Source organism: Dromiciops gliroides, chromosome 3, assembly GCF_019393635.1.
Source record: "Dromiciops gliroides isolate mDroGli1 chromosome 3, mDroGli1.pri, whole genome shotgun sequence".
Taxonomy (NCBI): Eukaryota; Metazoa; Chordata; class Mammalia; order Microbiotheria; family Microbiotheriidae; genus Dromiciops; species Dromiciops gliroides.
The window spans coordinates 644,148,862-644,169,629 of NC_057863.1; the positions used below are offsets into that span (position 1 = coordinate 644,148,862).

Here is a 20,768-nt window from a genome sequence, read left to right on the forward strand (position 1 = left end):
GGAAGGTGGGATGGGTGGAAGAAGTGCCTCGTGGGGGGCAGCTAGGGGCTGCTGTGAATAAAGCACCAGCCCTGGATTCAGAAAAACGAGTTCAAATCTGGCCTCAGACACTAGCAGTGTGTGACCCAGGGCAAGTCACTTAACCCTCATTGCCCCCGGGCCGCCGCCCCCCCCCCAAAGTGCCTCATGCCACACAGCGGTTGGTATTTCTTTGAGTGACACGTTCAGAACTGGAATTTAGGGATATTAAAGTAACTCAAAGATGGGTTGGTTTGAGGGTGGTGGAAGAAAGGGAGTTGGGAGCACATTTGGCTGTTGGAATGATAAAAGCAAGAAGCCATCAGGGACCTCTGCTTAGGCAGAGGCTTTGTGAGGGAAGAAAGGACAGTCGGGAGATTGGGAAAGAAGCAGTGACTTGGGAACTAGCCATGGGGAGGGGGGGAGGGAAGCCAGAGCCAACATGGTGAACTTGGGTGACTCCCAAGGGCACAGCGTGACCATGTCCTCAAGTGGTCTGAAGGAGGCCCAGGATCTCGGGAAAGGAGAGTTCTATTTTGGAAGTGCCAAGTTTGGAGGAGATGGTGTTGGGCTGCATGCAGGCGCCAATGAGGGATAGAGGTGCAGAAAGGAGATGGATGGTCTTCATAGAGCCAAAAATGGAACCCGCAACGACCTAGAGTCTATGGGCTAACACCCATTCTTTAGGATCAGACAAGGCAAGAAGAATGTCGGAGAAGACGCTGCCAAAACCTGCAGAAGAGTTTGAGAAAGGGGGAAGCCATGGGCCAGCTGGAGGCAGGGTTAAGTGAATTTACAAAATGTGGGAGACCTGGGGATATTTGTGGATTGATGGGTCAATAATAAGTAGGGAGAGAGTACTAGTAGGGAATGTTTGAAGGGGGAAGCTTTGGGGGCACCCAGAAAGGACAGGGCAGAAGCCAATAATCTTGCATGGGTCATTGGACCCCCAGGCTATGATACTGTTGGTGCCTTTGCCCTCTTGCTGAGTATAAATTCCTGGGGGTGGGGGGGACTGGAGGGGATTCCAAAAACCAGTTAGGGTGGAAGTGGCATCCGTTTTACCTTAGAGGAATGAAAAGACTTCTACAGACACAAAGAAACCTCTGTCCCAATCATGCCAGATTTTGTGGAATGGAAGAGGGTGGCATAAGAAGCAGGGGGTGTAACAGTTTTCCATGGAGTGTAAGAGCTGTGAAGGGCCCTGGTGGGACAGGTAGACAGTGGGAGATCTGCTGAAGGTTTGAGGGGCTTTTAGTGTTGCTTAAAAGATGACAGACAGGAATGAGGGGTAGAAGGGCTGACTTTGGAGCATCGGACATAAGACGGGAAGAATGACTTCTGAGACAAACTTCATTAGAATATGAGCTTCAAAGCTTGGACTTTCTCCCACCCCCTCCCCAATTCCCCCTTTCCTTTTTTTCTCTTTACTCCCTGGCACTCAGTGCTTAACAATTGTTGACTGCTTGGCAACACTGGGCAGAAAGGATCAATGAAGAATGATGGAAGAGGCAGATTTCAGCTCAGTGCGTCCAAAACGAATCAATTGCCCTTGAGATGTAGAGGTTGAGTTCCCCACAGTTGGAGGCTCTCAATTGGCTGACCACTGACCAAGGATGCTCCATCCCAGGTACCTGCTCTGGGGCAGACTGGAGGAAGGCCTCATGAAGTCCTGGTTTAGAGTTTATGCCTCCACCTCGGCTTTCCTGAGTGTGTTTTCACCTCTGTAAAAGGACAGATTTCAGGTGTGTTGTGGTTTGGGGAAAATTCAGAATGCTTGAGCTCAGCCCTGCTATTTACTCTCTAGTGACCTTGTTAGGCTTTCTTCCCCTTTCTGGGCCTCAACTCTTCTCTCTAGAAAATGTGCTGCCTGGGCCGGATGCTTCTCAGTCTTTTGAAATGACAGAAGCCCATTAGCTGTTCTTTTGGAAATGATGGGGTTGGTCTAGCTGGAGCCCCTCTTTCCCATCTCCCCCAGGGTTGGGATGCTTTTTGGACTAATGCAGGGGGGGCAGGTTGCCAGGGGATGGGACAGCCTGAGAGGTTGGCCCCCTCTCCACCCACTTTCGTCAAGAGCCTCCTTGTTCCCTTGCCACTCCCCCTTTGCCCACAGGAAATTCTCCACAGGATTCCAGGCTCTGCCTTCCTCTCCTTCCATAACTTCTCTGGTTGTGGGGCCAGGAGGCAGAGCGGGAGGGCAAGATTTGAGGTTGGGATTTGATGCTTGCTTGCTCCTGGGCATCTTTTGACTACAGGGTCATTTTTCAGCATTTCCAGGAGGGTAGGAAATTCCAGACAGGGTCCCCAAGAGGACTTAATAGCAGTACCCTGGACCACTCGCTCTGAGACTTGAAGCTGCCTGTGTTGGTGAGGAGTTGGCAGCTTACAAGGCAGAGTCCTTACAAGGACTCAGGGCGGGGATCGCAACTACAGAATTGACAGGCAGCACCCTTCTCCCCCCCCCCCCCCCCCCCCCCCGTGAATTGAGAAGGGAGGCCTGGCAACATCAGTCTATCCCTTGGACTTCACACAGATCTAGACTTTCACAAACACCATGGCCTGGACCCCTGCATCTCTGCTCCTTGCTACCATCATTCTCAGCAGCCTCTCTAGTCTGGGCTTTGGGGGGCGACCAATGGCCAAATTGGCATCCAGGAAGCTGTGTGCAGACGAAGAGTGCAGCTGTGAGGTTTGGGGGTATGGGGGGCATTGGGTGCTAGAGGGGTTAAGGTGGGTGCTTTTGACCAGGAGAAAGGGACTGGCCTGGTACTTCATGCCAAGAAGTGATGGGCATCTTATCCCATAGAGGAGGAACTAGGTGCTGGGAAGGGGAACAAGTCTGGTAGTGTGCCACCTCGGGGCTGCAGCATGGTGACGGGATTGGGTCTGGGCAGTGCTTGGGTTTCCTGTGAATGCTCAGGAGTAGAGGTACATTCAGGAAATGGTCTCCTGAATATCCCCATTGATACTTTCTGTCCCAGACCCCATCTCTCAGGCCATTGCCCTACAAGACTATTCAGCCCCAGACTGCCGCTTTCTATCCGTGCAACAGGGCCAAGTCGTCTTTGTCTACTCTAAGCTGATGGGCCGAGGTCGCCTCTTCTGGGGAGGCACTGTGAGTCCTGACTGGGCCCTGGAATTGGGGGTGGATGCTAGGAATGCTGTTTTTTCAGGGTTTGGGGGATAAGGGTGGGGGAGAAAAGGTATGTGGTGGAAAGAGGGGGAAGGAGAAGCCCCTCTTTTTTTTTTTTTTTTAAAGGTATCTAGGGGGCATAGAACTGTGGTTGTGGTGTCAGCAAGGCCTGTGTTCAAATCCCAGTTAGCTGTGTGCCTCTGGGCAAATCTCCCCTCTGCTTGCAGACTTATTTGCCAGGGCTGTTGGGATGGTTTGGGGTGGTTCTGGTTTGCCAGCTCTTACCACCTCCCCAACACATACACCAGGTTCAGGGGGAGTACTATGGGTCCCAGCCTGCCCACTTGGGCTACTTCCCAAGCAGCATTCTCCGGGAGGACCATGTCCTGAAACCAGGAAAGGTGGAGGTGAAGACGGACGTGAGTGCCCAGCAGTCCCTGCCACTGCCAGTCCCCCTTTTTCTGACCCCTGGACCATCAAACCCTGCCTTCTAATCCCCGACCCATCATCTAACAATCAATGGCCTGGGACAAGCAAGCCCCTTTACCTTCCTTGACCCTCGGCTTCCCCATCTATTGGTTGAGAACCTCGGATTGAACAGGTGACCTTTCTGAGCTGCTCCATCTGAGTTTTCTCATCTGTCAATTTGGGACGGGTTGAATTAAGTAATCCTAAAGCCTTTTTAAAGGCTCACATTTTTATAGTAAATCTCTTCTAATAACCTGCCTGCCCGGCGGTTCCCTGGGTCCTAAGCTTTTTGTAGAAACATTCCAGTTTCTCTGGTACGGACTGGCATTTTGGGGACCCTCCCCCTTCTCTCCAAAATTGCTACTTTCCCCGTCCCACCGAATTCCACTCTCCGCTATTCCTCTTCTCCCCTTGCTCCACGGGTCCTCGCCCGTAGGTTGTGCCCTCTGCCCATTCCCCCGTCTCTCTTTACAGAAGTGGGACTTTTACTGCCAGTGAGTCCAGGCTGCTCCTGCCTTTGCCTCTGCCCAGCTGGAGAAGCAGTTGTTGGCTCCGAGCCCTAGGACGGTTGCTGCCTATTCTCTCCGCTGTACCCCTTGCCCAGCTTTATGTCAATAACACCCGTGTGCAGCAGAGAGCCCCGAGGCAGTGATTTTGTGTGTGCGAGTGCGCTCGAGCGTGTGAGGGAGGCCCTGAGCCGCGGATTCGGATAATTTACAAAGCTGGGCTTTGTTACCGTCACAAGTTGCCGGGCAGGCTTTCACTTCTAGAGGGCTCCGAAGATCCGACTACTCTAGCCTTCTTCCGGCGGGGTATCGGAAATGAGCCAATCAGAACGTGAGGGTGTGGCTAGGCTAATCTGGGGGGAGGAGCCATAAGGGAAGAGATTTGGGGCTGGTAGAGCAAACTACTCAATGAATGCGGAAGTGGGCGGGGCCCCAATGGGAATCGACCAATCAAGTTACGAGATGGGGTCGCCATCGCTCAGGAAGCCTCTTGGGAATCATTGAGCCAATTAGAAAAATTCCAAGGTGAAAGGCCGCTTATCTTGGTTGCTCTCGGCATTCAGCGATGATTCTGGATCAGTTGTCACTGGGGTGGGGTCCCCCGATCCTGATGCCCTTTCTGTGCTCTAGTCGTCGCTCCTGGTTTCTTCCTGTGCCCTTTGGGGTAGTACCAGTCCTGTCTTCGCCCCCTTCGTAGCCCTCTCGGCTAATACCAGGTTCTGGCTGCTAGGTCCTTTCCTCTCCGCCGATCCTGGCCATCCTCTCGTTCCCTTTAATTCATCCCTGGCCCACCCCAGGTAGCGGCAGGCCCCTCCTGCGCTCGAAATACTGTCCCTTTTACGGCCCCGCCTCCTATTTTAGAGCCCTCCTCCTTCGCCCTTGCAGACCAATCGAGGGCCGAGATTCTCCCTCTGCATCCAAAGCCCGCCCCGCTTCGGTCTCCAACCCTCCCTTGCTGGCTCTGCCAATCCACGGTCTTCCCCCTCTCCCCTTCCGTGGCCAGGACTAATCGAGCGCCGGGATCAGGGTCCTGCCCACTTTTCCCGGCCCCCTTCCGTGGGTCGTCTCCGCAGCCTCTTCCCCCCGACCCGGCCTCAGAGCCAATTGCTGGTCCGAACCTCGGCTCCGCCCCTCCAGGAGGGGGCGTGTCCTCTGAGGCCGCAGCGGGGCCGGGGCCGCGGCGCGGAGCCGGAAGGAGGAGGCGCGGGGGCCGGAGCCGGAGCCGGAGCCGGACCCGGAGGCGCAGCCGCAGCGGCTGCCGCGGCCAGACATGGCCGAGACGTACGGTGAGGAGGGCACGGGGCCGGGCCGGGGCGGGATTTCGGGCTCCCCCCCAACCCCCCAGAGCTGCTGTGTGATGCCGGGCTGGGCGCTGCCCTCTCTGGGCCCCGCACGTCTCTCCATCATCTCCATCCATCTCCATCTCTGTCTCCGTCTCTGCAGATTTCCTCTTCAAGTTCCTGGTGATCGGCAGCGCCGGCACCGGCAAGTCATGCCTCCTCCACCAGTTTATCGAGAACAAATGTAAGGACCCCCCCCCCTCCTGTCCCCATGTCCGTGGGGGCGGGGCCCGGTCCATCCAGCCCTTCAGAGCCTTAGTGGTCCTGACTGGAAAAGGGGCTGAGGGAGCAGGGCTGCGTGGGTGTTGTGGGGGTGGGGTGGGGGGAGCTTCTGTCCCCGGGGAAGGCGCTGACGCCCCCTCCCCTTCCCTAGTCAAGCAGGATTCCAATCACACCATCGGCGTGGAGTTCGGATCCAGGGTCGTTAACGTGGGGGGAAAGACGGTGAAACTGCAGATCTGGGACACGGCCGGCCAGGAGCGCTTCAGGTGTGGGGGGAGGGGGGGCGCTGCGGGGGAGGAATGGGGCAGGTGTCCGAGCCGGAGCCTGGAGCTTTGAGGGATAGGGCTCGGGACCCATGAGCCGCTCTTTGCAGGTCGGTGACGAGAAGTTACTATCGGGGCGCGGCAGGAGCGCTGCTGGTCTATGATATTACCAGGTGGGTGACTGGGGAGCTGGCTGGAAGCAGAGTGGGAGCGGGGACACCCCCCTGAGCCTCTGCCGCCTCCCCTCCTGTACTCAGCCGAGAAACCTATAATTCCCTGACCAACTGGCTCACGGATGCGAGGACGCTGGCCAGCCCCAACATCGTGGTCATCCTGTGTGGGAACAAGAAGGACTTGGACTCTGAGCGGGAGGTCACCTTCTTGGAGGCCTCCCGATTTGCCCAGGAGAATGGTGAGCTCCAAGGCCAACGGGGTGGGTCGGGGCAGGGACCAGGAGACTCCAGCTGCCCTGAGAGCTTGGGTCCCCTTGAGACACTCTGTTCTAGGATATCCCGAGGGTTCTGTCCACTTAGGACACTGTGTTCTAAGGATGCCCTGAGGGTTCTGTCCACTTAGAACACTGTGTTCTAGGATATCCTGAGGGTTCTATTTGTGATATTCTGTGTTCTAAAGATGCCTTGAGGGTTCTGTCCACTTGTGACACTTTGTGTTCTAGGATATACCAAGGGTTCTGTCTACTTGGGACATTCTATGTTCTAAGACATCCAAGGGTTCTGTTCACTTGTGACTGCATTCTAGGATATCCTGAGGGTTGTGTCTTCTTGTGATATTCTGTGTTCTAGGATATTCTATGGGTTCTGTCCACTTGGGACATTCTCTATTCTAAGGATGCCTTAAGGATTCTGTCCACTTATGATACTCTGTGTTCTAAGAATGGCCCAAGGGTTCCATCCCCTTGGGACACTCTCGTGTTCTAAGGATGCTTCAAGAACTCTTTCCACTTATGATACCCTGTTTTAAGCTACTCCAAGGTTTTCTCTACTTGTGACACAGGGTTCTGGGTTGCCCCCAAGGGCTCCATCTACCTTATAATACGCTGTTCTAGGCTGCCCCAAGGATTTTTCTGTCTTGTTATGATACTTGATGGTCTAAGTGCTCTCTGGGTTCTGTCCCTGTCTGATACTCAATATTCTAGAGGTTGGGGGAAGGGAGAATAGATGGCATCCCTCTCACTCTGACCCTCTGGGGATCAACTGGTTACCCACTTCCTGACAGAGCTGATGTTCCTGGAGACCAGTGCCCTAACAGGCGAGAACGTAGAAGAAGCTTTTCTCAAGTGTGCCCGAACCATCCTGAACAAGATTGACTCCGGTGAGGTCTCATGGGCAGCCAGGGAGGGGGCTGGGGAGACACATGGGGTCTTTCTCTCCATCTGTGTGCCCGTGTCTGTGCTGCTGTCAGAACCAGCCTCTCCGTGGGCCTGTCACATCCCATACCTGTTCTCCTCTCCCTTGTTCCTTTTCCCCTAGGTGAACTGGACCCAGAGAGGATGGGTTCAGGCATCCAGTATGGTGACGCCTCCTTACGCCAGCTTCGCCAGCCCCGGGGCACTCAGGCCCAGAGCAGACAGCAGTGTGGCTGTTGACTTTCCTCTCTCCCTTGTGGCTTTGAGGGTTGGATATCTGCCCCACTCCGGTATGCCAGAGAGAAGCTGTGGATTGGGAACCGGGGCACCAGTTGTGTCCAACACCTTTCCCCATTCTGTTCCCTTTCTTTGCCGGGTCTGGCCCATAGGCCTCCCCCTCCCATCTTGCTCCAGTTTCTCTGAGAGGGCATTAAGCACAGAATGGGTTCCCTCTGTACTCCAGGGGGGACTGGGAGAGACCCCTGTCTGAGCCATTGGGGGTAGAGCTAGGGGGAACCCCCCCCTTCCCCCCACCCTGTCTACAACCCTGAGCCTTGGGGTGGCTATACCTGGCTTGTCACCAACCTTATGATCTTTTCCATTTGTCCAAACTCTGGGACCAGGGGCTTGAGCCCCCTCCAGTCTCTACCCTCTCAGAACCCCCAGGGCCCTGTTGACCCTTGTGAATGGTATTTATTAGACTGGGGGGGTGGGGCATTAAGGTGGGGAGGGGACCATCATCAAGTCTGTTTCCAAATACATATGCGCGCGCGTGCGCGCGCGCACACACACACACACACACACACTCTATATATATATATATATATATATGTATATATATATATATATAGACATAGATATATAAAATGACGTTTTTTTTCCAGCTCTGTCTCAGTTTCCTTAGTCATGGGGTCAGGGAAATTCAGGAAAAGGGGTGGTACCTCTAGAATGATAACTTAAGGGTTGAGGGGGTAGGGAGGCTCCAATGGCTGGCCTGGGGACTGAGGTTCTGGGTGAGGTCTGAGGACTGGAAGATGAATTGGGGGTGCTGTGGAGGACAAGGCCAAGGGTGAGGCTTGGGAGGGTAGAGCAAGGTCCCAGGCCTAGGACAGGGAGTAGGAAAGGGGGTGGGGGTTGGGTGGATGGGTGAAGTTCAGAGATTAGGTTGAGGATTTGAGGGGGAAAAGGGAGAGGGTCACAAGACCCCAGAGGGTGGAAAGCAGGTTGGGCCTACAGAGTTGGAGGTCCAGAATGGAGACTGGAATGAATAAAGTGGCAGGGTTCCCCACTACCTCCTTGGATCCACCTCACCTTGTCCCAGGAGGTCAGCCCAGAAGACCTCCCTGTCTGGGGTGGGGGGAAGGGGAAGAGAGGGGCAAGAGGTGTCCTTAGTCCCTTCCCTTGGGGTTCCCCAAGGCCTGGGGCTCCCAGAACACATTGGCCCCAACTGTCTGAGTATCCAGGGCTGAGCAGTTCCTGGAAGGCTCCCAGCGCTCTTCCACCTGTTCTGGGGGTGGGGGTGGGAAAGGAGTGTGGAATGTGTGCCTCCCTCCTGGCCCCTAGGCTGCCTGGGTCACGTACCCCACGTCCCTGTCTTCCAGGGATAGCCTTGCCAGGGAAGGGGGTAAGTGGAGGGCACAGGAGGGGGTATTTATAGAGCAGCCTGCAAATCCCCCTTCCAGGGATAGCAGGCTGACACCCCTTTCCCCCCTCCCTCCCTCTGAGTGCTTCCAGCTTCCCTGCAGGTGCCAATCTTACATGGGCAAGGCTGCTCCCAGGGGGCCTCCAAGGCTGGAGTGTGAGCCCCCTGAGGGCAGGGCCCCCTCTTTGTCTTGTCCCCAAGCAGGGCTCAGCACACAGTGAGCCCTTAATACATGCTTGGTGACGCCTAGCCCTGAGTGACTATTCCCTCAGGCGCCGGTGTCCTTCCCCCCTCCGTCCCCCTGAGAAGGAGAATCGGGGGCTGGGAGCCAGGCCCAGGTGAGGAAGGACCCACAGCCCTCTCCAGCCCCGGGAAGCCAAGCCTCCATTCCAGGGTGACTAGGCGCAGGGATCCAACGATGGGGAGGGGGAAAGTGCAGTAGCGGGGTCCCTGGGGGAGGGGTTGCTGGGGGAGCACTGGGTTTGGAGGGCCCAACGTGGCCCCTTAGCACCACCTCGGTCACCTCGGGCTAATCCTTTCTTCTCGACCTCAGTTTCCTCACTTGTAAAACGAGGGGCTTGGACGACCTGACTTCTGGGGCTCCTTCCAGTTCGAAATCTGGAAACCCCATGGAGGGGACATGGGGAAGTAAGGGGGGCGAGGACGGTTTGGGGCGGGGTCACGGGCGGGGGGGAGGGGTCATTGGGAGGAGGGATCACTGGGGGGTGGTAAATGGAGGGGACACTGGTTGGGGTCACTAAGGGCAGGGGCCAGGGGGTGGAGGGTGACCGAGAAACTGCGAGGAGGAGTTCCACGGGGAGGGGCCGGGGCCGGGGGTGGGGTCCCCAGCTCCCTCCTCCCAGCTCTCTCTCCCCACCCCTTCCCGGCGCATGCGCACGCGTGCGCCTGCTCCTCTCTCCTCCCTTTCCCCTCCCCCGCCGGCTCCTCACGGTCACGTGCAGGGGCGGGGCCCCGGGGCGGGGTCTGGGGGCGGCCGGGGGCGGGGGATGGCGCGCGGCGCTGCGCGGGGCGGCTGGCACAGGCGGCGGCGCCGGGGCCGGAGGAAAAACCCCGGTGAGTGGGGGGGCGGGGGGCGCCCGGGCCGGGGGAGAGTCGCGTGGAGGCGGGGGGGGGAGCGCGGGGGGAGGCCCACGCGGGACCGGGCGGGGCAGCCGTTGGGGGAGGTGAGGGGCGCGCGCTGCTCCCCGCCCCAGCTTCCCCCCCCCCCCAACCGCTGCTGTGTCGGCTCGGCCCCGCGGGGAGGGGGTGGGGAAGGGGGCAGAGGGAAGGGGGACAGGGGGCTGGGTGGGGGGCGCTCACCTGGCCCGGCTCCCTAGCTCGCCTCGCTCTCTGCACTGCCCTGGGTCCTCCCTCCACCCTCCACGCCCCCTCCCCCGCCCCCCTCCCCTTGCAGGGTCCCCCTTCCTCTCCCCCCCTCCCAGTTCTGGCTCCTCCAACTCTTCCCCCCTCGACCCCCCAGGCACCCTCCCCTCTTCCCTTCCCACCTCTGTGTCCTCCCTCCCTTCCCTCCTCCACACCCCAAGCCCCTTCCTCCCTCCCTCTCCCACCCCTGCATCCTCCCTCTCCTCCCCCACCCCTACCTCAGACCCCTTCCTCTCCCCCCCTCCCACCTTTGGGTTCTTCCTCCCTTCCGCCACCCAGACCCCAGACCCCTTCCTCTCCCCCTCTCCCGCTTCTGCGTCCTTTCTCCTCTCCCCCATCCAGACCCCAGACCCCTTGCTCTCCCCCTCTTCCGCCTCTGAGTCCTCTCTCCCCTCCCCCGTCGGCCCCCCAGGACCCTTTTCCCCCCCTCCCCTTTCTGGGTTTCTCTTCTTCCACCCCACCCCAGGCTTCTCCTTCTCTTTCCCCTCCCCTCCCACTCCTGGGCTCCTCTTCCCTTCCCTCCTCTTTACCTCAGACCCCTTCTTCGGCCCTCCGCCTTTTGGGTGCCCCTTCCTCCCCTCCCCCGCCCCGCCCCCACTCGCCCTCCCCTCCCCCACCCCGCCCCCCAACTCCCCCTCCTCCCCAGCTCCAGGCTCCCCTCTCTCCTCTCCTCCTTCTGGGGCCCCCTTCTCCCCCAGCTGCCCCCCAGTCTTTCTCTCCTGTCCCCCTCTCCTTCCTGGACCTCCTCTCTGCTCTTTCGTCGCCTCCTCCAGCCCCTTCTGGGAGCTCCTCCTCCTGGCCCCTGACCTCACAGACTCCCCACCATCCCTCCTGGCCCCCCAGCCTTCCCAGCACTCTGGGGCTCCCTCCTGACTTCCATCCGCAGCCCGCCCCCCAGGCTTCGTGCCCTCTCTCCTTGCTCATCCAGGAACCCCCTGTCTCTGCCCCCTTCACGGGCCTGAGCTCTTCCCTTTTCCCTCCTACCCCAGAGGGCCCCCACTTTTCTTTCCCAGACTCCCCCGGCCTGCTGCCATCCCTGGCGCCCTCCTCCCCGGGGCCCGCCAGCCTTCCTCCTCCTCCTCCTCCTCCTTCTTCCCCTTGGGCGTTCTGGGATCCCCTGGCAGCCTCTCCCTTGCTGCTCCCCCCTCCCCTCACGCCTCTTCGTCCCTGCTCTTCCCTGGTGCCGGCCCCAGCTCCTCTGACCGCTCCTGGGCTTGGGTGCCGCTCTGCCCACTCCCTTCCCCTGTCCTCTCCTCGGGTCCCTCTCCCTCTTCCTCCTTGTCTTGCCAGGATCCCCCATCACCTCCCTCCTTTACTGGCCCCCTCGAGCACCACGCCCTTGGCCGCCTTTCCTCTCCCTGCCTGGGGTCTTCCTTCTCTCCCCCTCTCCATCCCTCAGCTTTCCTTCCCCTCCCCTCAGCCCCTGGCCTCCAGGGTCCTGCTTCCTCTTCCTCCTCACTTTGTTAAGGCCCTCTCCCCTTCTCCCTTACCGTCCCAGGATTCCCTTCCACCATCGGCTCCCACTTTCCTTTTTGAGCCTTGAGTGGCCCCCTGTCCCCCACGCCTTGGCCTGCCTCCCGCCTCCCCATTTGGATCTCACACCTCCCTCTGTCTCTCTCTAGCCCCTGTCGGTCATCTCCTCGGCCCCCTGCTGCCTCACCAAGGCCCAAGGACAACGGTGGATCATGTCCCAGGTTCCTGGGCTATGAGAAGAGCTGCCTGCCCAGTCCCATTCAGTTCTGTGCCAGGCTCTGCCACTGTTATCCCCAGCTGCAGTGAGAGGAGGAGGAGGCTGGCACCATGGGCCCGGGCAGTGTCCTCCGTGCCTGGGGGGTGAAAACGCTGCCATGGACAGCCCATGCCAACCCGACCTCTTGAGCAGGAGCCTCCCTCAGCTGCCCACTGTGGACACCCCTGGGCACAGCCTTGCCAGGATGGGCTTGGAGAGTTATGTGTCCTGTCCTCCGCAGCCCTCCTTTCACCTCTCTGGTCCTTGTGAGGCTTCGGCCGGCCCCAGCAGCAGTGGGGGTGGCCCTCTGCCCCCCAGAGCTGGCATCCCCTCAGCCGCAGCCAGCCCCATGCCCGAGGGGCGCAGCGGGCAGGGGGCAGGGGAGCTGCGGCCCCTGCAGAGCGAGGGGGCCGCCGTGCTGATCACCAAGGAGTGCCCGCTGCTTGCTGCCGGAGGGGCCCAGCCTGAGACCCCCAAGCGGAAGCGGGCTGAAAGCGGAGGTGACGCTCCGGCCACCAAGCGGCGCTGGGCAGAGGAAGGCAGCGAGACGCCGGTGCAGAGGGAGGCCACGGTATCTGCCGCCGAGCGGCTGGCCGTGGACTACATTGTGCCCTGCATGCGGTGCTACGGCATCTGTGTCAAGGATGGCTTCCTAGGGGCGGCCTTGGGTGGCCGAGTACTGGCTGAGGTGGAGGCCTTGAACCGAGGCGGGCGTTTTCGGGACGGACAGCTTGTGAGCCAGCGTGCCGTCCCCTCGCGGAGTATCCGAGGAGACCAGATCGCCTGGGTGGAGGGCCGGGAGCCAGGCTGTGAGAGCATCGGGGCTCTGATGGCCCACGTGGATGAGGTGATCCTACACTGTGCCGGCCGCCTGGGCAGTTACGTCATCAATGGCCGGACCAAGGTGAGGCCCAGGCCCGGGGGCTCCTCCAGCCCCAGCCTCTCCTCTGCGGCCCTGGGGGTTTGCAACTCCTGGCCCTCAGCTCCCTCGTTTGTAAAATGAAGGGGTTGGACCCGTTCATCATTGACGCCTCTGCAGTTCTGAATGCTGGGATATGTGTGTGTGTGTCTGTTTGTGTGTCTGCCTCTGGAGCTGTGGTTCTGTCCCTTTGCCTCATCCTTCTTTTCCTCCTTCTCTCTCTGTCTCTCTCTTTCCCCCCTCCCTCTGGGCCTTGTCCCACCTGGATTCTCCTGGGCAGGGGTTGGGATTCCGTAACTAGGAGCCCTGCCCTGCCTCCTGGGGGGCCTGGCCCACTGGAACCCCTGCTGGCGAGGTGAGCCCCTCCACCTGGGCCTTGGCACTTGAAGGCTTCTCTCTCTTCCTGGCCCCTCCTGTTACTTGATAGCGCCCAACCGGTCCCTCCCTTGGCCTGGCCCCAGCTAGTGAGTGGGTCCTGGCTGACCCCCCCCCCCCAGCCAGCTCAGAGCTGTGCACCCTCAGTCATTGGCTCCCTGGCTCTGGGCCTCCTCTGGTGGATGGGGATGACATGGCTCTGTGCCAGTCCTGACTCGGCAGAGGCTCAGCCTGGTGACCTTGGCCCGGTCCCTTGCCCTCTGGGGGCTCAGCTTCCCTGTTTGGGAGCTAAGCCTGGGTAAGGAGAGATGCTCTTGAGCCAGGGTGGGGGGGGGCCTCTCTACTTGGCTTAGGTGTAAGAATACGCCCTGTGCTGGGGGGAGGGGAGAGCACAGGACAGGATGGGCCATGGGGCTCCTCCCTCCCAGGCCTGCCCCTGCTCCCAGGAGACCGCCTCTGTGGGCTCTTCCTGGCTTAAAGTGGCAGTAGCTGGGGGAGGGAATGGGGGTGTCCCTCAGCTCTCCAGAGGCTGTGGCTAGCAGGGAGGGTGCTGAAGGGGCAGCAGGGTGCTGCCCATCTCTCCCCCCCAACCTCCCACACGTGTGCACCCCTGTGACCGGGTGACTTGGTGCCCCTGAGCCCTCTGCTCCCAGGTTCTCCCGGGCATCGGGCCTCTGGGCTCTCAGGGAGAGGTGCTGCCACTGGGGGGTGGGGCTGGGGCTGAGCCAGAGGGACCTAGGTTCCTTAGATACTCTTTTAAGGGCTGAGTGGGTGGGGCCTGCCCTCATTGGCCCTGGCCCTAGTCTCTGACGCATTTGGGGACTCAACCCCAGGAGGCCTTTAACCCCTGCCTTTCCAAAAGTTTGGCTCCCAGCCCACCTGGGGCTGGGGTGCGGGAGGGGGCCTTCTCACCTGGTGCCCCAGGCCCTGTCCAGGAGCAGGAAGTAGAGATTTCCCTAGAGCCTGAGGCCAGACCTGGGCCAGGCCCCTTCCAAGGCTGGTCAGCTTCAGGCTGACTTTCTTTACCCCCCTTCCTTGTGCCAGGTCTAGGATATGGGGGGGAAGGGCCAGAGCTGCCTGTCCACAGGCATCTTGCCCTTTAGTTGGGGGACACCATGTGTGAAACAAAGACTCTTGCACACCAGAGGGTGGCCAGCCTGGAGTGAGCCTGGTCACCTCCTTATTTGGCACAAGAGGAACCTGAGGCCTTGGGGCCTGTGGAAGTAGATGAGGGAGGGAGTGTGTGTGTTTGTGTGTGTGTGTCTGTGTCCATCTCTGTCCGTGTGTGTCCATGTTCGTGTGCCTACTGGGCGGGTCCTGGCACTGTGGGGAGATAGAATGAGACCATCTCTCCGTGCGAGGTGGGAAGGGAAGGGCATGGTCTGCAGAGCAGAGCCCCAGATCTGGGAGACACCAGTCCACACTTGCATTCTGACGCTGCCGTTGGTTATCAGCTGTGTGACCTTTAGCAAGTCCCCTTCTCGGGACCTCAGTTTCCCTATTTCTAAAACAAGGGAATCAGAGGCCCTTTCCAGCTTTAGCATTTGTTCTGTCATGGAGGCCTGAGCCTTACTTCTGAGAGAGTATTTATGATGTACCTACTGTGTGCCCGGCTCAGCACTCAGTAGCACTCATCACTGGGGATGCAGAGAGGCAGAAGAGGGCAGGTCATGCTCTCCAGGAGGCTCAAGAGGGGAAACCCCAGTAGGGCGGGGCATGCGGAGCCGGAGCCTTCAGGAATATACCGAGGCAGCTTTGTCCTCCCTAGCAGGGGTCTTCAGCTCACCCTGGCCACTTGGCCCGACTGATGGAACCGTCTCAGCCGCAGGTACTCTGGGAGTTGCTGCTGAGGGTTTGTTTTCCCCTGGTGGGAGAGAGTGTGGTATGGTGTGAGGCCCCTGGGGCTCTTCCCTGCGCCCTCCTCCCTACCCAGGGATGGAGACTAAGGCTCTTTGGGCTCGAGTGCTGGAGGGGGATGCCTGTAGTTGAGAGAGCCCTATGGGAAGGTTGGGGCTGCCTGGGAGTCAGGGTCATGTTGTGCCCCTTTGTGGGGGGGTAGTGGGCTTGAGGCAGAGTTCCTCTGTAGAGATGCCTCAGAGTCTCACATCCCACCTTTTACTCTCTGCAGTTAGCTTGAGCAGACCCGACTTCTAAAGTGGGTAGCAGCTGAGCGCTCTGGTGCAGGTGTTTTCCCTAGATGACAAATTGGGGAAACTGAGAGGTGGAGTGATTTTGAGTTAGCGCCTGGGTATGGTGGCCCCTGGCCGCTCCTACCTTGTGGGGCCCAGAGGGGCCAGGTCTGCTTCTGACCGTCAGCTGCTAACCTTGGGCTGCCTTGCCTTGCCTTCCCGTGTGTGTGTGTGTGTGTGTGTGTGTGTGTGTGTGTGTGTGTGTGTGTGTGTGTGTGTGTGTGTGAGAGACGAAGGGCTTGGGTTCGATGCCTTCCGAGAGGCCCCTTGTGGGCTCCCATCCTGCCCCTGTCAGGGTTGGGCAGTGTTGTAGGGGCAGGCCGCTTCAGGGAAGGGAGGGAGAGGGGACAGTTCAGCTACACCTGGCCGTGTCTCAGGAGAGTCTGGGCTGCAGGTGTCCTGTGTGCCCGGGAGCCCAAGAGGCAGTGACCCTGAGGGCAGATCAGTGTCCAGGAGAGGCCCAACTTGCAGGCCTGGCCACCCCCAGTGAATTTGGCAGTAGCTATGCTGAGCCTGGGTGGAGCTGATGCCAGGGGCGGAGGGTGGCACCTCTGACGCCTTCTCCTTTTCAGCTTGATCTTCACTGTCCCCTCGGAGACCCCTCCCCAACACCCCCATTAGACATTCAAGGAAACTAAGGTGGCTCAGTGGTTAGAGCCTTGCAGCTCACCTCAGACGCCGCTTGTGGAGCCCCCGGCAAGTCCCTTAACCCATCTCAGCCCGGTTTCCTCCCATTCCCAAGGCAGGGGCAGATGAGACCCTAAGGGCTTTGCAGGCCTCAGAAGAGTCTGTCACTGAGGAGTCCTGTGGGGGGGGGGGTCTCAACTCACTGAGCAGCCGAGGAACGGCAGCCGGGCAGCCAACAAGCATTTACTGATCACTTACTGTGTGCCAGCGCCTTTGCTAGGCCACAGGATACTAATGCAAAATAGGAAATGAGGCCAGAAGTCAGAAAAGAGTCTCGGGGGGTGGGAAGAGATAATGTTCTGAACGAGACCATCTCTGAGAGATGATCTCTGGAGAGAGCATCTCCAGGCATGCTGTAGCCCTCACCCTGCCTTCCGCCAGTGGGGTGTTGGAGGCTCGTCTGAGCTCCGTGAGTGAATTGGTGGGAGATGGCCCCCTGAGGTGTGAGCCCAAGCTCTTGCTGGGGAGTGACGTGGCAGTGGAGGTGGTCAGGTGTCCTGCAGGGTGAAGGGATTGAAGAGGTGGGAGGGCAGGGGCCTTCTGTTCTGCCTTTGGATGGGCCATTGCCTAGGCCAGCACCGTCTTGTGTGGGACTATTGAGAAATGTTTGTGGCATCCAGTGGGGGCCCTCAGCCTGTTGTTAGACTTCTCTCCCCTCCCCCCCCCCATCTGAGTCTGGGCAGCTCTGGGTTGTTTTTCCTTTTGATTCAGTCACTATGACAGGACAGCCCCCTCTCCCTCTTCATGATCCCCTAAGGACAGCCAAGCCAAGGACAGCCAAGCCAAGCCCATCCGTCCATTGGCTTCATCTGGAAATGAGGCGGAATTCCCTCTGGCTGCCCCACGCTCCCCTCCAAGCCCATCTTGGAAGCCCTGCTGGACTCTGCTTGGTCCAAGTTGTGAAGTCATTCTGGGTGGTTGTCCTCTGTTATTGTGGTCAGCTGGGAGCTGTAGTTTGTCTGAGACTGAGTTTTCCTGGATTAAAAATGACATTTATATAGTGCTATGCAAATATATCTCATTTGACCCTCCCAACAATCCTGTTAGCTTGATATTGTTAGGCTCTGTTTACAGATGAAGAAACTTGAGGCAGGCAGAGAGGTAAAGTGACTTGCCTAAGATCACACAATTAGTAAGACTTTGAGGCTGGATTTGAACTCAGGTTGGTCCAGGCCTCTCTCTGTTGAGCCATCCTGCTTGATCGAGTTCTTCATATGTGTCTCTTTAAAGAAATGTCCTGTTTTCACACCACTTGCAGGACACATTCTTTCTGTCTCCTGAGAGCTGCCCCTTGTAACAGTTAAGAAATAGGGACAGCCGGCAAAGCTAACCTGCATCTCAACAGCCTTTTGTGCTGTGTTTCACACCCAAGGCCTGTCTCTGAACAAGACTTGGGCTCATTCATCTCCAGGGCCAGGTGTGCGCTTTATAGTTGGTGTCCTTTCTATCCATTTCCATCAATAAGAGGAGAAGCCCAGGAGAAAACTGACTGCTCTAGAAGCCAGGAATACTTTCTGTGCTGCTCTCTCTGCCTCAGGTGGACAGAAAGGGCAGCCCTGATCTTCCCCCCAGAGATCACAGGCCCAGCACCCATTCTAATCCCTACCCATTTTTGTAGGATCACTTCCCATGAGTCTTTGTACTACTCTGAATTCTTCCAGTTTATCATTTCTTACTCGTAATTTAAGAATCTCATTTTTTTAAGAGGAAGCAGGGTGGCTCAGTGGGTCGAACCCTGGGCCTGGAGGTGGGAAGACCTGAGTTCCAAGTTTTTCCTCAGGTACTTTCTAGATGTGTGACCCTGGGTGGGTCAAGTCCCTTACCCTCATTCTGACTCAGTTTCCTCCTCTGTAAAATGTGGGCCATACAAGCACCTGCTCCCAGGGCAGCTGTGAGGATCACAGTGCTGTATAAATGTTGTTTCATCACTCATAACCCTGACCTAGAACTGTGCAATGCTTGCACACTCTCTAGGAAGTGGGAGCCCACTCCTCTTTGCCTCCAGCTGGGCACAATAAATGACTTGTGTTTGGGGCCTCTCCTTCTGCCCCTGACCTCCCGGGCCTTGGATGGCTCAGAGGTGTGGCCTTTTTCGTAAGGCTTCTCAGGTCCCGGGGCACTGGGGTGCCTGCCTTGCCACAGCCCCGCCAGCGTGAGCCTGGGCCATGGGCCCCAGTTTGCTGTTCTAGTCTGGGTTTAACTTGCCCTGATTTCTTGGGAGAGGGGCTTTCTGACAGCCCTGCCCCTCTGTACCTCCCCGCAGGCCATGGTGGCTTGTTACCCTGGCAACGGGCTGGGCTATGTGCGGCACGTGGACAACCCCCACGGGGATGGGCGCTGCATCACTTGTATCTATTACCTGAACCAGAACTGGGACATCAAGGTAGGACCCCTGAAGGGGAAGCGGGGTGCGTGCATGCTTTTGTGTGTGTGTGTGTGTGTGTGTGTGTTTCTCTGTTGGGGGGCGTGCCTGCACCTAGCCATCCCCCTCTGTGTGAGGATGGTCCTGTCCAGTCCTCCCCATTCTTCCCTTCCATATGGCTGCTTCCATGCGTCCCCCACCCAGTGCACAGAATGGTGCGGTCCACCCACTCTCCTCCCTCCCGCACCTGGAATGGCCAGCTCTATCTGGCTTCCCCCCTCCCTTTTACACAGAATGGTGCAGTCCGCCTGGCCTGGTCTGTAATAAACATCCCCCCTTCCCCCCACTTCCTGTCTTCGGGTGGCTTCCTGGACATCCCTATGGCAACGGGTTTTGGGATGGGATGTCATCCCTCCCCTTGCAGATGAAGGGGCGGGGCTGTAAAAGTCCCCCAGCCTCGGGGTTCTGCTCCCCCTGGTGGGAAACCCCGGAGCCTGGAAACCTTCCCCTGAGATGTTCGCTCCCTAGCGGGAAGCTCCTGGGATTGCAGAGGCTGGAGGTGGGGCCAGTTTTGCTCTGACGTCTGACTTGGCTGGCTTGTCCCCGGGTGCAGACCCACGGTGGCTTGCTGCAGATCTTCCCCGAGGGCCGGCCTGTGGTGGCCAACATCGAGCCTCTGTTTGACCGGCTGCTGATCTTCTGGTCGGACCGCAGGAACCCCCACGAGGTGAAGCCAGCCTACGCCACCAGGTGCGCCCTTGCCCACCCTCCTCCCTCACCTCCAGGGACCACCGAGGCAGCCGCCTTGGCCTGGGCTGGGGCACCTTAGGCAGGTCTGGCAGCCCCCTGGGCCCCTGGGGTTCTGACATTTACCTGGGGCCTCGGAGGCCTCATCTGTAAAATGGGAAACCCAATATCTGGTGATGCAGATATTAAAAGCCCAAGGCCCCAGGACCCCTGGAATCTCCCCTCTGACCCTTGCAGGGGCCAAGGAGCCAAAGGTTCTGAGCCCTGGGTGTGAATCCTGGCCCGTGACTCCTTTTTGGGCCTCAGTTTACTGATTTGCCTGATGACTTCTGAGTTCTTAAATCTCTGGATCTAGCATTGGGCCTCTACAGCTCAAGTGTGGGTTTGGAAGCTCAGCACCCTGTTGGGTCCCATTTAGAGCCAGGTTCCAAGAGAGGACTACCTCAGGGGCTCAGGAGGTTGGCATTCTTTGTGTCCAGGTACGCCATCACTGTCTGGTATTTTGATGCCAAGGAACGGGCCGCAGCCAAGGACAAGTATCAACTAGGTACTTGCTTGCTGGTCATCCTGTGGGGCCCCTGCTGCTCCTGCCTGCTGTCCCCTGCCCCTCATGGCACCCCGGCTCCTTCGCCCCACCCTGGCATCTTCCTCCATTCCCCAGCCTGCCCACCAAGTCTGTGGCCATTCCACTTCCCTCCTGGCCCCCTCCCCTCTACCACATCCTCTTTTCCCTGGGATCAATCAAGTGGCTCATTCTTGGTCTCCAGTTAATCCAGGGTCTCTCTGTGTCTCCCTAGCATCAGGCCAGAAGGGCATCCAAGTGCCAGTGTCCCAGCCGAGCCAGCCCATCTAGTGGAGAGCACTTGGAAGCAGCCAGATGGCCGATCCGTCGCAGCCGCCCTGGCCGTTTGCTCCGCTGCTGCTTCTGCCTTTGCCTGCCTGCCTTCCCCCCTCCCTGTGGTGTGGGCGGAGGGGTTCCTGCCAGCCCTCACGAGGAGCAGGAGTGAGAGGCAGCACCCCATGCACGTGGCCCTTGGGCTGAGAGAGGGCGGCCGGTTCCCCTTCCCCCAGCTCCAAAAGGAGTGTGCCTCCCACGGACTTGCCCCACTGTGGGCCTCGCCCTGGCACTGCCCCCTCTAACCAGGATACAAGATTGGAATTGTTGGGGGTGGGGAGGGTCATGGCCTCTCGCTGGCAAGGGGGGATAGGGGGGATTCCTGCCCCCCTCCTCCAGCCTGGAATGTGAAGTGCCCCCCCCCACCTTGGCCCTGGCCTCCCCTGGACTGAGCCCCCTGTGGGGGTAAGGGTGCTCAGCGGAGCCTCGGCCACAGACTTGCCGCCCGCCCCCAAATAAAGTTTACCTCAGAGTTGAGTGTATGTGCTGCCTTTTGTCAGCCTACCCACCGGCCCCAATGAGAG

General features: G+C 58.8%; 3 protein-coding genes across 6 annotated transcripts; all 3 read left to right on the forward strand.

Moving 5' to 3' along the window:
- Positions 1–1,739: 1,739 nt before the first annotated feature.
- On the forward strand, positions 1,740–4,232 carry MIA (MIA SH3 domain containing). Of its 2 annotated transcripts, none has more exons than XM_043998719.1 (5): positions 1,740–1,763; positions 2,552–2,702; positions 3,000–3,133; positions 3,460–3,570; positions 4,094–4,232. In XM_043998719.1, the coding sequence occupies exons 2-5, from the start codon at positions 2,573–2,575 to the stop codon at positions 4,115–4,117; spliced, it is 399 nt and encodes a 132-aa protein (XP_043854654.1). In that variant the 5' UTR covers positions 1,740–1,763; positions 2,552–2,572; the 3' UTR covers positions 4,118–4,232. The 2 variants fall into 2 exon arrangements, with proteins under 2 accessions (XP_043854654.1, XP_043854653.1); XM_043998718.1 differs by lacking the exon at positions 1,740–1,763 and adding an exon at positions 2,129–2,385.
- Positions 4,233–5,263: 1,031 nt separating this feature from the next.
- RAB4B (RAB4B, member RAS oncogene family) lies at positions 5,264–8,083 on the forward strand. Its single transcript, XM_043998717.1, has 7 exons — positions 5,264–5,411; positions 5,569–5,649; positions 5,839–5,953; positions 6,061–6,123; positions 6,208–6,362; positions 7,187–7,282; positions 7,441–8,083. Exons 1-7 carry the CDS (start codon positions 5,396–5,398, stop codon positions 7,554–7,556), a joined length of 642 nt encoding a protein of 213 aa, XP_043854652.1. The 5' UTR covers positions 5,264–5,395; the 3' UTR covers positions 7,557–8,083.
- A 1,869-nt stretch (positions 8,084–9,952) lies between these two features.
- Positions 9,953–20,710, forward strand: EGLN2 (egl-9 family hypoxia inducible factor 2). Of its 3 annotated transcripts, XM_043997198.1 has the most exons (6): positions 9,953–10,032; positions 11,964–12,974; positions 18,504–18,623; positions 19,216–19,352; positions 19,829–19,896; positions 20,147–20,344. In XM_043997198.1, exons 2-6 carry the CDS (start codon positions 12,189–12,191, stop codon positions 20,200–20,202), a joined length of 1,167 nt encoding a protein of 388 aa, XP_043853133.1. In that variant the 5' UTR covers positions 9,953–10,032; positions 11,964–12,188; the 3' UTR covers positions 20,203–20,344. The 3 variants fall into 3 exon arrangements, with proteins under 3 accessions (XP_043853133.1, XP_043853134.1, XP_043853135.1); XM_043997199.1 differs by lacking the exon at positions 18,504–18,623; XM_043997200.1 differs by lacking the exons at positions 18,504–18,623; positions 19,216–19,352; positions 19,829–19,896 and having other exon boundaries at positions 20,147–20,710.
- The last annotated feature ends 58 nt before the right edge of the window (positions 20,711–20,768 follow it).